The 15,740-nt window shown below is 44.3% G+C and overlaps 1 protein-coding gene across 1 annotated transcript in view; it reads right to left on the minus strand.

Annotated features, from left to right (window-relative positions):
• Positions 1 to 7,302: 7,302 nt before the first annotated feature.
• The window catches only part of fam184ab (family with sequence similarity 184 member Ab), a gene marked incomplete at both ends in the record, with an annotated part of 541,527 nt that continues 533,089 nt past the window's right edge, over positions 7,303 to 15,740 (minus strand). Inside the window, one exon of the mRNA XM_083643220.1 lies at positions 7,303 to 7,384. Coding sequence (XP_083499346.1) covers positions 7,303 to 7,384 — 82 coding nt within the window. The remainder of the gene's footprint in view (positions 7,385 to 15,740) is intronic.

The raw sequence follows: 15,740 nt of genomic DNA on the forward strand, positions 1-15,740 counted from the left end.
CTAAGGGTTTGTGAAAGCGGTTTGGGCGCTATTCGCCATTAAGCGCCATTTTTTTTCCCATTGACTTGCATTGGGTTTAGATAAATCTGGCAAAAGCTTGCATTCCATTAGCTGTATTTCAGAAACCATATGGCATAGAGCGACCAAACCTTGTAGGGAGGTTCCCAGAGGGGTCTTTTACTATCCCCGAAAAAATGACACCAATCGACCATATGGTGGCACTATAACAGCCCTCTTAACCTTTGGTCCATAACTTTTGAACCGTAGGGTCTATCATCAAAATTCTTTTTTCCCTGGATTCCTTGGGTCCTCCCGCATCTACTCAACTAGGCCACGCCCATTTCCGTCAGACTAGATTTTCCGCCATTTTGCATTTGGTCCAAAACTGTTTTTTTTTGCGATTTCTCCTTGAAATTTTGTCCAATCTTCACCAAACCAACACACACATCATGTGGGGACTGTCCCTGCACAAGACTGATTTGGAAGTTTTTGAAAAAACGCACCGTTGCGATATAATCCACTTCCACATTTCTGTGGGTGGGGCCTATTTCACAAAGATCATCCGATTCTAACCAAACTTGGTACAGGTGTGGACGGATGTACTCTGAGCCTATAGGAGAAATATATTACACAAATTGAGCAGATGGTGGCGCTATAACAGCCCTCTTTACATTCTGCTCCATAACTTTTGAACCGTAGGGTCTATCATCAAACCTTGGGTCCTTCCGCATCTACTCTCTAGGCCACGCCCATTTCCGTCTGACTAGATTTTCCGCCATTTTGAATTTTGTCCAAAACAGTTTTTTTGCGCTTCCTCCTTCACATTTTGTCCAATCTTCACCAAACCAAAGCACACATCATGTGATGAGTGTCCTGCACAACACTGTTTCGTGGTTTTTGAAAAAAAACGCACCGTTGCGATATAATCGACTTCCAAAGTTCGGTGGGTGGGGCCTATTTCACAAAGATCGTCCGATGCTAACCAAACTTGGTACAGGTGTGGACGGATGTACTCTGAGCCTATAGGAGAAATATTGTGTTGAAGGTGGGGACTGGGACTTTTCCACTGGGAAACACCCACGTCCCAGGGGCCGGTTGCACCAACTGGTCTTAACTATGCCTGGTCATAACTCCTACGTCGGTCTTAGTTAAGACCATGGATTTACGCCTGTTGCACCAACACGGCTTATGTCTGGTCTTAACTATGCTGGTCGTAGCAATGCGCGTCCATGTGAATTGCCAGGGAATGCACTCTGATTGGATGATGTTGCAAAAAATGTGCCTCGCGACCTGCTTGGAGCACTGTGCCACTACGCTCTCTCAGCCACTACTGTAAAACACCCTCCCTCCTCCCATCCTCCCTCGCTCCGGGGGAAAAATGGCGGCTATTGAGCAGACAGAGTCAGTCTGAATGAAATTGAATGTAACGTTCCCAATTCTATGTATTAACTTCTAAAAAACTAACGGCAACATTTTGGAAGGCGGGTTAGGTTAACTAGTTAGTTATAATCTAACGTCGTGCTTTCAAAGACGGCGAACTGGCGGTGTTACGACGATGACGGTCAAAAAGGTCTCCGCGGAGATCTCTGTTACAGGCAGGCTCTACGCCTCCTCCTGACCAGGCGTAGTAGTTACGCCTGGTCTTAGTGAAAATAAGGCTTAAGTCGTCTTGGTGCAACCGGCGTAGCTGTTAGGTCGTAAAGTTACGACCAACTTAGCTTAAGACCAGTGTAAGACCAGTTGGTGCAACCGGCCCCAGGTGTCTGGAAGGCAGCATTAGTCCCCCTAATTGCATGGGCAGGGACCTTGCAAGCCAGGCGGTGCATGGCGAGGACAGCAAGCACAATTACATTTTCGGTAGGAAATGCAGACCTTCTAGTTTATATTATAACCCATTTATATTATATAAATGAAAGCCCTAATGAAAAAAATAATAATTAGTGAAAGCCCAGGTCATTATATCGGTCACACAAGGGCACCGTGTTTAGACCGGGGAGCAGTTGCCATGAGCGTCAAAGATGACTTACATGGGTTTACATTGGCCAAAGCCCAAGTCGTTATATCCGTCGCACAAAGGCAACGTGTTGGGACGGTGGAGCAGTTGCCTTGAGCGTCAAAGATGACTTCCATGGGTTTACATTGGAGTCTAGTTGGAAACACATTGTCTATCGTGTCTGCTTATATTCTTCTGGCGTTCCAGAATTGAAGGCGGTGGTCCGGGCGTGAACGGCAGCCCGAACATCACTGTTGATCCAGGGTTTCTGATTTGGCATTATTAGGGGTCCAAGCACGAAGTGCGTGGATCCCTATTGTATCTGTTCTGATTATTGTTTTTTTTTTTTTGTTTTTTATTATTCTTCTCCGGTAAAACTGTATGTACAGCAGAAACTGTAAGGCTCAGCGTAGCCAGACTGGGCACATAGATTGTCAATGTGCCTCATACTCAGAAACAAAAAAATACCCATATTGGCCAGATGGTGGCGCTATAACAGACCATTTCGCGTTATGGTCCATATCTTCTGAACCGTGTGTCCTATACTCAAAATTTCACTTCTCCTGGATTCCTTGGATCAATAGCATCTATCCATATAGGCCCCGCCCATTTGCGTGTGCCTAGATTTTCCGCCATTTTGAATTTTATCAAAAACCTACTTTTGCGAACTCCTAGACCGTTCGGCCAAATCACACGGAAATTCTTCTGGGTTATCTATGGACTACCCCGACCTAAAGTTATTAAAGGATTTTGGATACGTGAAACCGTTTTGAAATTATAAATGTCTAAACTTTTGTGTATTTGCTTTTGTTCTTTTCCTGCCCTAAAAGTGTGTGGATCTCAGAAACCATACCCCCCCCATCACCCAAACTTTCCACACAGGTTCACGACATCACCCACTACTCAGAGTAAAAAAATTACACCAATCCACCAGATGGTGGCGCTATAACAGCCAATTTCACGTTTTTCGGTCAATAACTTCTGAACCACGAGCCGTAGAATCAAAATTCCACGTCGACTGGTTTCCCTGGAGCATCGTGCATCTAACCTACTAGGCCACGCCCATTTCTGTCTGGTAGATTTTCCGCCATTTTGAATTTGATCAAAAACCTACTTTTGCGAGCTCCTCCTAGACCGTTTGGCCAAATCACACGAAACTTTTTCTGGGTCATCTGTGGACTACCCCGACCTGAAGTTATTAAAGGATTTTGGATACGTGAAACCGTTTTTAAATGATAAATCTCGAAACTTTTAATGAAACACACGCCAACCCTAAATTGCCCACAACTCATTAACCGGTCAATTACAACTACTGCTGCTACTACTGCTACCACTCCCACTACTACCAACACTACTACTACTATTACTACTTCTGCTACTATTACTACTACTACTACTACTACTACTACTACTGGAAGTTGGAATGTAGCATTTTGGGTGGGGTTAATGTGTTTTGGGGTTCTGCATCTGCTGTAGCATAATAAATAGTTGGTTTAGATGTCACACAGTAATGCCCTATCCACAAAGACTTGACACCCACGTTTTAATAAAAACAAGTTTATGCCATAATAAGGTTACATCCGTGCCTTGTCATTGCTGTGGAAGGATGGTGTAGGGGTAAAGTAGCAGACACCAAAGCTGGAGATCCTGGGTTCAAACCACGGCCAGGTAACTGTTTTATTTTTTGAAAATGTAGAATAAAGGTTAATCTGGATATAATTATGTATAAAGCTGCTGAATACACACTGTGTACATAGCAGAATAACTGAATATGCCTATTCATAGTAACGTCATATTTCGACGTCATCTTGACATTCCTGTGTAGATGTCTAAATGATCCCCAAATCGGCTGTGATTTGGCCTAGTCCTGGTCCTGGACGTCACTGAAAGATGATATCAGAACATCATCATGATGTAATTGTGTTTGCTGGGAGCCTTCTTTCAGATATATGAGAGGAAAAACATTCCAATACATTATTGTGTCTTCAGATGGGAAAGGTCCAAAAAGAGAATTCAATCTGAATTATCCTTGTCACTCATGTGCTCATTGTAACAGCACAACCCACACCAATTAGTTCAAACACCTCCATTCAGGGCAGACTTTTAAGGTCAAAGTTCGTAAGCTTCTGTCACAGATTTCCACAGATAAAATACCTCATGAATAATAACCAAGATTCATAGCATTATGTAATAAAAAGATTTAATAAATCACAATATCAATGGACATTAACATAATGATTAAAATATCAGTTCATCACATTTACTTTTATGACTAATACTCTACCACATCTATCGCTAATAACTAATCTGAATAAACATTATATCACTGTGTGTGTGTGTGCGTGTGTGTGTGGGTGTGTGTGTGTGAGAGAGAGAGAGGAGGAGGGAGGAGAAGGTGGAGTGTCTTATGTCACCCCAGGATTGGCTGAGGGGCGGGCTGATCGTGTTAAGACCGCCTCCTTTTCAAAATGGCGGTTTTGCCAAAATTGAGGAAGGATTGACCTGGTCAGACAGAGGTGGCTGGGGGGCGGTCTGGAACCGCCTCCTTTCCAAAATGGCGGTTCTGCCGAATTTAGGAAGGGACTGTTTAGCCTGGATCACTCTGTGTGAGTGACTAATCAAACTCTCTAATTCAGCTTAACTGTATTTTTGCGGGTGGACATTCTGAACACCTCCAGACCGTCCCAAGCTTAGCCCTTCCGGTTGAACGGGCTCAGCTGGGAAGCCGAGAGAGTGGGAGAGAGAGAGGGAGAGAGAGGGAGGAGAGTGGCCCGCTGATGGCCGCTAAGTTCTTCCGAACTTGGCGCTCACCAGCTCTGCCTACGACACCTTCAGGCATCTATATCATTCAACAGTGTGCGAACATTGTACATCAACATATATGGTAATGCATTTCAACCCCTAACTCTGCCCAGACCATTAAACCACGAACTCTCACGCGGATCCACTCGGTTAAGTGAATCGTTCCGTTGTTGGCACGGCTGTCCTGTGCGCTGTGGGTTTGGCTGCAGTGAGGAGGAGGTTCGAGGTTGGCTGAGTTGACGTCGGGGCTGACGTGCAGTCCTCTCTGTTGGTTGCAGAGCAGTGGTTGGCTGCGCTCTGTGGCTGGCACCACGGTGGGTCTTTTCTGCAGCCGTTGGTTTGCCCTGCTGCGGTGTGGCGTTCTTCTTCTTCTCCTGCACGTGCGGTGCGCTGGGAGGGTCGTCGGTCAGTCGGTCTTGCCTGGAAGCTTAGTCAACAGCTGGCGTTGTGCCAGGCTGTGGCACGTCTGGAAGCGCAAGGGGGCTTTCCCCGGCGACTTATAACACTAAAACGACTTAAATTAACTGAGATTAAGTAGAACTATCTCAGTTACGCATGCTATTTCTCGTGGGACTTACGGCTGGCCTTTCAGCCGATTTCTGGTGCTGCTGTGGGCTCGGAGTCCTCTGGGCCCTGGTCAGGCCTGCAGGGCTTGGTCCCTCTGGGCTTGGTCGCCTGCAGGGGGTGCAGAGAGCGGGGGAGGGGAGCCGGCTTCCTGGCCCCTCCAACCCTTGGTTCAGCTGCGTGCGAAAGCTTACTTGAGACTCCCAGTTAGGACTGTCTTCCAACAGTTTTGTAGGAGATCACATATTAAAATGAGCATGCATGGTGGGCCAATCACAACGTTCGGTGAGTTGGGCTGTGCCCTCTCTGTAAGGTGAGGCAAGGGAACAGGGGGTTTTATGGCTTGATTACCCTTAGAGATAAAACAATGGCCGGAACCCTTTTAGGCTCGGCCTCCAGCTGTGCTTGTATCTGTAGGGTGTGACCCAGCCATTTGGTTCTCTCTCCAGCAGGAATGTCAAGACAAAGAAGAGAGCCTGTTAAATCATGATATGTTCATTCATATTTCTCATTATACAGTACAGTCCATAATGTGTCGATCACAACAACAGTGATCTGCATGCATATGATATGCAGTGTTTGTCATTAACATAATTTAGTGAATGTCCCGGCCACCCCAGAAGTGCAAACCATCAATCTCATAAATAAATGAGCCAACACATCACATAAATGTCACAATAATTATTTATTAGTTAAGCATACACATTATAATATAAATATAAAATATGCTATTTTTGTCTTTAAAATTGGCGAGACATCATTATATCTGTGTTGAGACAGACGACCATAGAAACAGCTTTTAATATTCTACCAAAATCTGCTGAAATTTCTATGCAGCTGTAACAAACTTGTCATGATGGTGCCATCCTAACATCAGAGCCTGTGTTCATGAGGCATCTAAGAAAAGAGTGGCTGATCTGGGATCAGGGGTCAAGTGCAACAGGTTATCACTCCCAGAGTGTCAAAATACGCTGATGTGTCACGTCCCCTCTGCTGATTCATCATGTCCCCTCTGCTGAATTGTCATGTCACCTCTGCTGATTTATCATACCCCCTCTGCGTCATTATTGCCGACGAGAAAGTCGATCTTTCACCTCATATTTGGATGTGCATGTTCCTCCAGCACAGACACCAGCATGTTCCTCCAGCACAGACACCAGCATGTTTCTCCCAGTTATTTTGTCCAAGGCCAAGTAACATCCTCCCTTGCCCCCAACGTACCCGTTCGCGTCGGCAGTAATGATGCAGAGGGGGCGTGACAAATCGCCGTATTTTGACACCTGGGAGTATAAATGTCACCCTAACTTAGGAGGCAAACTGGTCTTAGATGAGCCATCCTATTCTAAGATGTTTTATGAAATGGGCCCAAGTACAAAGAGAGCACAATAACCTACTGTATGTCTTTATATATATATATATTTCGTACTGTATTCCAACAATGGTAATTAGCAGCATGATAATGCACCACTCTTTTTTCTAACTTCAAGAAAATGCAAAAATAAATAACAAAATAAAGAAATAAAATAAACATCAAACGTACATGATCATTGTCACTGTACTAAGAGAGGAACTCATCCACAGTGAAACAATCAGACATAATAAACCAATCAAATTAGATTAGGGTGATGATGTTTGATGATCAGGCTCAAGTTCAATTCAATTTCACTTCAGTCAACTCAGGAAGTGGATAATCATTACTTTTTTTTAAAGAAAGTTAAAATGAATGACATCTAATTTGTACACTGTGCGTTTCAGTGACAGACCAATGAGAATCCGCTCTCACTTTGATTTGCAGGTTACAGTCGACTGAATTTAAAGTGAATTGAGCCCCTAACCTGCCAATGACAATAAATAACAAATAGTTAAAAAAAGAAATCTTCTTTTTGTTTGTTTGTAGTTTGGTTGGCATGCTGAATCCTTTGTTTTAGCAGGTTTGTGGTCGATCAAAAGGAAAAGTACTGGGCGAACCACTCCTGGCGCTGGGAGTCCGGGGAGCCGATGGGGGAGTCTTCTGTCTCAGGAGGGCTTCAAGTCGCGGTTGCACAAAAACACCACCACCACCACAACAACAACAACAACAACAACAACAGTTAGGGCATAAGCTAAGTATTCATTCAACATATTTACATTGGTCTGACTCTGCATGTTGTTGGTCTCTTCTTGACCTTGCCTATAAAGATTTGCTGGCAGGTTCAAGCAAAGAAAAGTCCCATATTGGGCTTAATCTATTTCTCTGGTAAAAGTATCATCTTTATATTAGAAGCATTGCAAGTCAAACCCAGAACTAAACTAACACTAAGTTGTTACTTAGTGTATTGCACCAGTTTTTGATTTGTTTTAGATCTGTTACATAGTAACGCAAGGCAAGCAACCAAGCTCTCTGCTTACACAGGGCATTCAAGTCACCGTTTTAATTGCTTGACACTTGACTTGGGTTCTGATGACTTGAGACTTCAGTCTGACTTGAAAAGGTTTCTAAAGTTGTGACTTGAGATCTTGCGTTTGTGTAAATCAGGGGTTCCCAAACTTTTCAGACCAAGTAGCAAGTAGCCTACCATTATGCTATATAACAAACCAAATTTCCCAGGGACCACTTCCACTGCGGATACGAACTACTTTCCTCCATAAAGTAAAATTAGCTAATTTAACCGTGCAGTAGCATCAGAAAGGCTACATAACAACATAACACGCACGCACGCACACGCACGCACACACACACACACACACACACACACACACACACACACACACACACACACACACACACACACACACACACACACACACACACACACACCAACATTGGGCTGTGAAAAAGAGGAACCATTTACAAATGTTTTTCCCCTCACCAAAATTTAACGTAAATGCTCTGGCGGACCACCAGGTGGAGCCCTGCGGACAACAGTCATTTACACAATACTGGTGTAAATGACTTAGATCAAAAGTGATGAGATTTGTTCCAGCAGACGACTGAATTTAGACTTATACCATTAGGCTCTTACAATGTTTTTATCCTATTAAAACCATAATGCACTGAAAAGTCCTAAATATTGAATATTTAGTTTTCTTTAAGATATTCAATTGATACTGGACTGTTGATTTGTTGTGACTCAACTTCTGTTACATTTAGACTTGAGACTTACTTGTTCAAAGTTAACTTGGTCATACCTCTATGTGTGGACTGGGTGCTTTGAGCACTTCTGAGGTTATAAACCGTTTATCCACAAGGTGGCAGCAAAGCCACCATAGTCTGGAAACAGTGGGGTATTTAAAAATGACAACTGTAGAGAAACATCAACATTTATCCATTAGCAATCAACACTGCAAGACACCTACCTGATGAAGGCTGGTACTGTACAAGTGCTTCAGTGAAAACTATAAAATGTGCACTGAATAAACAAGGACTTCATGGCTGGACTCCAAGACGCACTCCACTCTTGACCACGTTTTATAGTTGCCACTGAAGCACTTGTACCAGCCTTCATCAGGTCATCCTGTAGGTGTCTTGCAGTCACACGGGAGTTTTCTTAGTTATCCTGACTAAGTTGCTAAGGGCCCTTGATGGAAATGTTGGGCTTTCTTCCAAGGCAGGTTTGCAGCAGTTCCATACGCTTTAAACGTCCTTATAATTACAATGGTGTCTCTTGAAATGTTTTTTTTATTTAAATCTTCTTATACCCAAGGCCCTTCAGGTGTGATGAAATAATCTCTTCTCTCAGCTTTTGTGGAAGCTCCTTTGTCTTTCCCATGATTGCAACTTACCTTGAATACCTTCATGGGTGGGGTTTATATATGCATCACAGTTGAAGCAAATGAAGGATCATTATAGAGTTTACAAAGGCTTAATTATGTTTCAACGCCACTTTAGGCCATAAAAACGGTCAGAAAGCTTTAAAAACAACAATATTATATAGGGGTTGAATAATTGCGACATGGCTATCTTAACAAAATATATACTGTTACACACAAATACTACATCATGCATTTTCTGTGTTGATTTTATGTATCACTCAACTCATAAAGAAGTCATGCAAAGTAGAATCTTGCTCTTTGAAACTTGTTTAATTGATAAATCTTTAAAATCCTTGGGGGGTTGAATATTTCTGATTGCAACTGTCTACAGTATAGTGGGCTCTGTTCGTTTCCATTTTTGTCCCACATTGGATGATGTCATCAGCAAGTGACTTCACTCACCCTTGTCCTCTTCTCCCTACTTCTTTTTCTAATGGTTTCCTTGGCAGACTGGATGGATGCCTTGCAGCACATTTGTATTTGTATTTGCTGCCTCTCACAGAATATTACACAAATTCCAGACTCGGAGGTTCGCCCCCTCTTCAATGTTCCTCCCTCCAGCCGCCTCGCTCTCCCAATAGTAGGAATAAATTAGGTGCTGTATGTGTGAACTTAAAACACTACAACCATTTAAACTGGACTTTGGTAGCAGACCTTTTCTCTAATTAAATATAGTGTCTTTCTAAAGGGATAGTTCAGTTTGTTTGAAGTGGGGTTGTATGAGGTACTTGCATGCAGTCAGTATACTACATGCAGTAGAATGTAGTCCCAGTTTGAAGAAATGGAGACCGGCTGTTGTTTTGTATGTTTTTGCTCATGGCACCCTTCACACCCAGCAGACAGCTCTACTTGCCTGACGCTCTCCAAACTGGGACTCTGCCGGCTGCATTCTACTGTATGTAGTACACGACTGTATGCAAGTACCTCATAGACCCATTTGGAGTGGACGTCACAGGGTTAGTTGCGCACGCATCGTGGTATCCAAAACTCTGAGGAAGCAACCGAAACTAGAGATCCCCGGAATACAGGAAAAAGGCTCTTGTGGCGTATAGACGCTGGACATTCCCACTACGAATATCCGGCACTGCAACTTTGGCGATGTAGTTGGATCCTAGACCCATCCTAACAGTGAGTACGGGTCAGGAAACCTCACCCCATTGAGTTAGCTTATTTGTGTCAGGTAACCTGTCTGTTGCTGGCAAAACTTTAAAATACGTGAAGGATCTTCCATAGTTCTATGACAGCTGTACCGCTAGTTGTCGCTTTCTGCAACCAGTTCGGCTCCGCCCACAAAATACGTACCGTAAAATACCAATTAGAAGCCGACTTCCAAATTGCCACGGGTCCCATATTTAAGCCGGGTCTGGATACATATTTTGTACATGGTAAATGGTAAATGGCCTGCATTTATATAGCGCTTTTATCCAAAGCGCTTTACAATCAGTAGATAGTCTACATTCACCCATTCATACACCGATGGCGGCAGGCTGCCACACCATCGGGAGCAAGGAGGGTTAAGTGTCTTGCCCAAGGACACAGCGACAGCAGCTGGGAGGGAGCGGGGATCGAACCGCCAACCCTTGTGTCATTGGCCGACCCGCTCTACCTCCTGAGCTAAAGCCGACCCTCACAAAAAAAAATACATAAAAGCAGGTCCCAATTTGACGCCCGGTTAGTTTTTTCAATGTTTTCTTTTTACCTTTGCGACATCCTGTTGAATGCATCTCCCAAACACAACGAAGAAGAAAAATCGGATGAAGAAGATGAACAACGAGGAAACGAGGAACAAAGTCGATGGGAACAACGAGGAAAAAAAACACATGCACGAAACTTGCTGATCAAAATTCGTTTTCCATCAACATCTGATGATTCTGAAAATTGTGTAGGCATTTCCTGAAGATTTTTATACACTAAAACCGACATCTCTGGTGTAATAATTATTTTGAGAAATGTGCCTATGGTATGTTTCCCTGCCAGCGGGCATAGAAGTCGGCTTCTAATTGGTATTTCACGGCACTTTCACATGTGCGCTACTGAAGACGGTAGGCTCCGTGAGTGATTCACTTTTAAAAAATTCGTTTTCCAGCAACACCTGACAGTTATGAAAATTGTGTAGGCATTTTCTGAAGATTTTTGTAGGCCTACAAATCCGACATCTCTGATTGAGAAATGTGAGTATGATAGGCTATAATGTTTCCCCCTGCCAGCGGAGGAGGAGGCAGCGCATGCAATGCTCTGCTGCGCTGAGAGGGAGGCACGGCTCTCCCCATAGACAAGCAATCGTGTGGGGGGCTGTAGCCAACTGATTAAAATAAATGGTTTAAATAAACAATTTCATACTATTTACAATCTTTGCTGAGCAATATTTTTGTACAAAAATAATTAAAGCAGGTCCCAAACTGCCGCAGGTCCCATATTGACGCGGGGTCTGGCTACATATTTTGTCAATTAACGCCCGGGCTAATAATTGGTATTTTACGGTAATCGCTGTTTACTAACATAAAAAGGGTCTATAGGACCCCACTTCAAACAAACCAAACTATCCCTTTAATATACAGACTATCATGTGTAGGCCAACATACAGCCGACATACAGCCACGCGGGGTCATCTCGCCATTCCGAAGTGTCAGCATTCCGATCATTGACTTCTATGCTTTCGGAGGCGGCCCTTTTTATCTCCAAAAATATTAGGTCCGCCATTCCGCCATAGTATATTGAGTTCTTTAGCTTACAGGGGTGGGAGAGGTTAGGTTTAGGGTTAGGTTCTGGGGGAGGTTAGGCTTAGGCGTGGGGGGTGGGAGAGGCTAGGTTTAGGGTTAGGGTCTGGGGGAGGTTAGGTTTAGACGTAGGGGCTGGGAGAGGTTAGCTCCAGCCGGTCCCCCGGGTTAGGGTTAGGGTTAGGGTTCTTTTGCAATGGCGAGACAGATCTCCATTCCGACAATTTTGTCGGAATGCCGGTATTTTGGAGTGCCGACATTTCGGAATGCCGAGGTGTCCCCCAGGTGTCGCCCTATTGGCGCGCGTGCAATGTCTCCCCCTCTCTCTCATCAGGCTCTCTCCCCCTATCTCTCTCTCCCTCAGTCTCTCCCGCCTCTCTCTCTCTCTCTCCCTCTCCTCTGTCTCCCTCTTCCTCAGTCTCTCTCCCCCTCTCTCTCTCCCTCTCCCTCAGTCTCTCTGGCAGAAGCCATCGTCTCTGTCTGGTTCCTCCCTCTACCTCTTCTACCTACTGATACTCCCATCACTTATATAGCCTCAGACTGACATCATCACTGATGACATCATCAGTGATGACACTGATGACATCACTGATGATATCATCACTGAACTATATCCTCAGCCTTAGGGCAATCAGCCTTAAGGCAATTAGGGCAATTAATCTGCCCTAATTATAAAATCCTGCTCGGTCAGGTCACCCGCACGGGTGCTCTTTAGAACCCCTGAAAGTTTCAGCCCGATCGCACATAAAACAGCATAGCTGTGGCCGGCCAAATTTCTTGAAACAATCAGACAGACAGACAGACAGAGACATACAAACAAACAGTCCACATTGCCAAATTTATATAGATTGTTGTATAACATTATTAACGTTCTGGTGTATCTTGACTGAAAATTATATTATTGATATTTTAATATTATACTTTTCTGGTGCATCTTGTTTATTTTATTTTAAAATAATATAAGTGGTATTTTAATATACAGGATTATGACATAATATATTCTTCAACCCCTAGATGAGATGGGAGCCACAGAAACCTGGATCCTGATTGCACTTTCACTGCTTGTGGCTGTGACTGACTGATTGGGTGGGGGGTGTATGACTATATAAGGGTTGGGTGGAGTACATCTATCTATCTATCTATCTATCTATCTATCTATCTATCTATCTATCTATCTATCTATCTATCTATCTATCTACATAGAAGGGAGCTAGGGCTCTGTCTGTCTGTCTGTCTGTCTGTCTCACTTAAACAAATGGTGACATCATCAGTGATGTCAGAGGCATTGTGACATTACACACACACACACACACACACACACACACACACACACACACACACACACACACACACACACACACACACACACACACACGAGACAGACACACACGGGTGCACACACACCAAAGTCCCAGTGATGATGCCATCAGTGATGTCATAAATTGTGACATCATCAGTGATGTCAGAGGCATTGAGACATCATCAGTGATGTCATAAGAGGTTGTGATATCATCAGTGATGTCATAAAAGCAGTTGTGCCATCATCAGTGATGTCATAAGAGCAATTTCAAGTCCCAGGGGCAGACACTGAAATAAGTGGGAGTCTGGCTTCAGACCCCGTCTTCAGCCATAGACAGCTGTATGTTGCCAGTTCCAGGACAGGTGATCCAGCACCCCTGAAGTTTGCCATCAAGGAGCAGCCAGGGCGAGGCCGCGCAGCGGCTGAGCTACGAATGCGAGCTGCAGGGCCAGCTCGGCGAGCTGAAGGGTGGGCGAGGCTGTATAGCGGGCCAGCCTAGGAATCGAGTGCGCGTATCACGCGAGATGCCTAGTGCTGTCAACCTGACGAAGCCCTTTCTGGGCGAAACGTTGTTTGTTTGTTAGAGGGGATCATTAAAGCACGGGACAGCATTATACTGTGTGCATTTATTTTCTTTGAGTTCTGCGGGTGTGCATATTCCACTTTTGCTTATCTAGCAGTAGATTCCCTGCCTACCAACAATTGGTTGTGCCTGGGGGTGGGAAGCCGGATTGGGGGTATGTGTCCTGGTCGCTGCACTAGCGCCTAGGGATGGGAATCGAGAACCGGTTCTTGTTGAGAACCGGGTCCCAGTGGATCAATTCCTTGGAATCGTTAGCCAAAGTCCTTAACAATTCCACTATCGATTCCATGCGCGATGACGTCACACGCTGCGACACGCACGCAGCCTTGTTTTGTTTAGACCGCAGCCACCATGGTGTCTAGGCAGAAGCAAAACGATGACCACAGTGCCACTTGCAATGCTTGCAAAACCTCTATTTCGTCAAAGGGGGTAAATAGTAGCAATATGCAGAAACATTTGTCCACACAGCATGCAATAATTTTGGAGGAATGTCACATTTTTGGTGTGCTACGGAGTGAGGATAATGTGGCTAATAGCAGCGCGGCTAACGTTATGGAAGGGAAACTCCTCCAGACCCTGTCTATTGTGTGTTTAGTGTTCGTGCCATTTGTTTCATTGTGTAAACCAGATTTCACCAATACTCTATTTCCATCCATTTAATTTAGATGATGATGACGTTCAGAATCAGGCTGGTTCACAGAGACTGGTAGTCGCTCTGGGTCAGAGGCTGCAGCGATTACTTCTTGTGCACCTCTAGCCCCTCCATTCACCCAGGCAGGGAAGAGTAAAATGACCGAGGCGAGGGTAAACGAATGTCACCGAGCAGTGACTAAGTTTGACTGACATGCCAGCTAAAGTAAAATGTCAAAGTTGCATGTTGTCATTCTAACCACTAGTTCTGTTTCATTCATTCCCACTATATATTTTCTATAGGGAGATGACAAAGATGCACCCAAAATACAAACCCCCAAACAGAGCCAGTTTAACAGACACACTGATCCCTGCTTGGTATGGGATTGGAAAGAGCAATCTGATCTCAGAGCTGAATAATAATACATAATTATAATTATAATAATATAAAAGAAAATTAATGTTAATAAACCCATTTGTACTCTTTTTTTTTTCCCCTTGCCCATTGAGAATCGATAAGAGAATCGATAAGGAATCGGATCGATAAGCAGAATCGAAAATGGAATCGGAATCGCTAAAATCTTATCAATTCCCATCCCTACTAGCGCCTTCTCTGGTCGATCAGGGCGCCTGGTCGGGACAGAAGGGAACTGGTCGGAATAGCGTGATCCTCCCAAGTGCTACATCCTGCCGGTGAAGCTCCCCCTGTCAGGTGAAAAGAAGCGGCTGGCAACTGCGCATATGTCGGAGAAAGCATGGTGCTAGTCTCGGCTCTCCCCAGATTGGCAGGGGGTGGAGCAGCGACTGGGGCAGCAGGGGGAAAAATTGGCCAAGTACAATTGGGTAGAAAATGGGGATAAAAGTCAGAAAAGAAAGAAAGAAAAAGAAGAAGACTTAAGGCATCGATTGGTAGCAACCATTTCATGCTAGCTTGTCAGAAAGGCAACAAAGAAATGAAATTTAGGCAACATTTTGGTGACGGAAGAAAACAAACATTTTCAGATGGTTCCTCTTTTTAACAGCCTGATGTTGGCAGGTGTGTCTGTGTCCATTTTGAACCCTATGTTGTTATTTAGCCTTTCTGATGCTACTGCTGCTTAAATCAGCTATTTCTATTTTAGGGGGGAAATGTTGGTATCCGCAGTGGAAGTGGTCCCTGGGAAATGTGGTTTGGTACATAGTGGTACTTGGTCTGAAAAGTTTGGGAACCCCTGCTCTATCGGGAAGAACATAGGCCATTTTGGTAGAGGTACGGCACTTTGTAGGCAGGACGCATTATTGGCGTCATTACGGTAGTCTCCTTCACACCAAAATGGTGGAGGCTTAGCTCTGCCAAGCGACAAAAGACAAAGAAAATCT

Source organism: Poromitra crassiceps, assembly GCF_964638095.1.
Source record: "Poromitra crassiceps genome assembly, chromosome: 9".
In the NCBI taxonomy this organism is placed as follows: Eukaryota; Metazoa; Chordata; class Actinopteri; order Beryciformes; family Melamphaidae; genus Poromitra; species Poromitra crassiceps.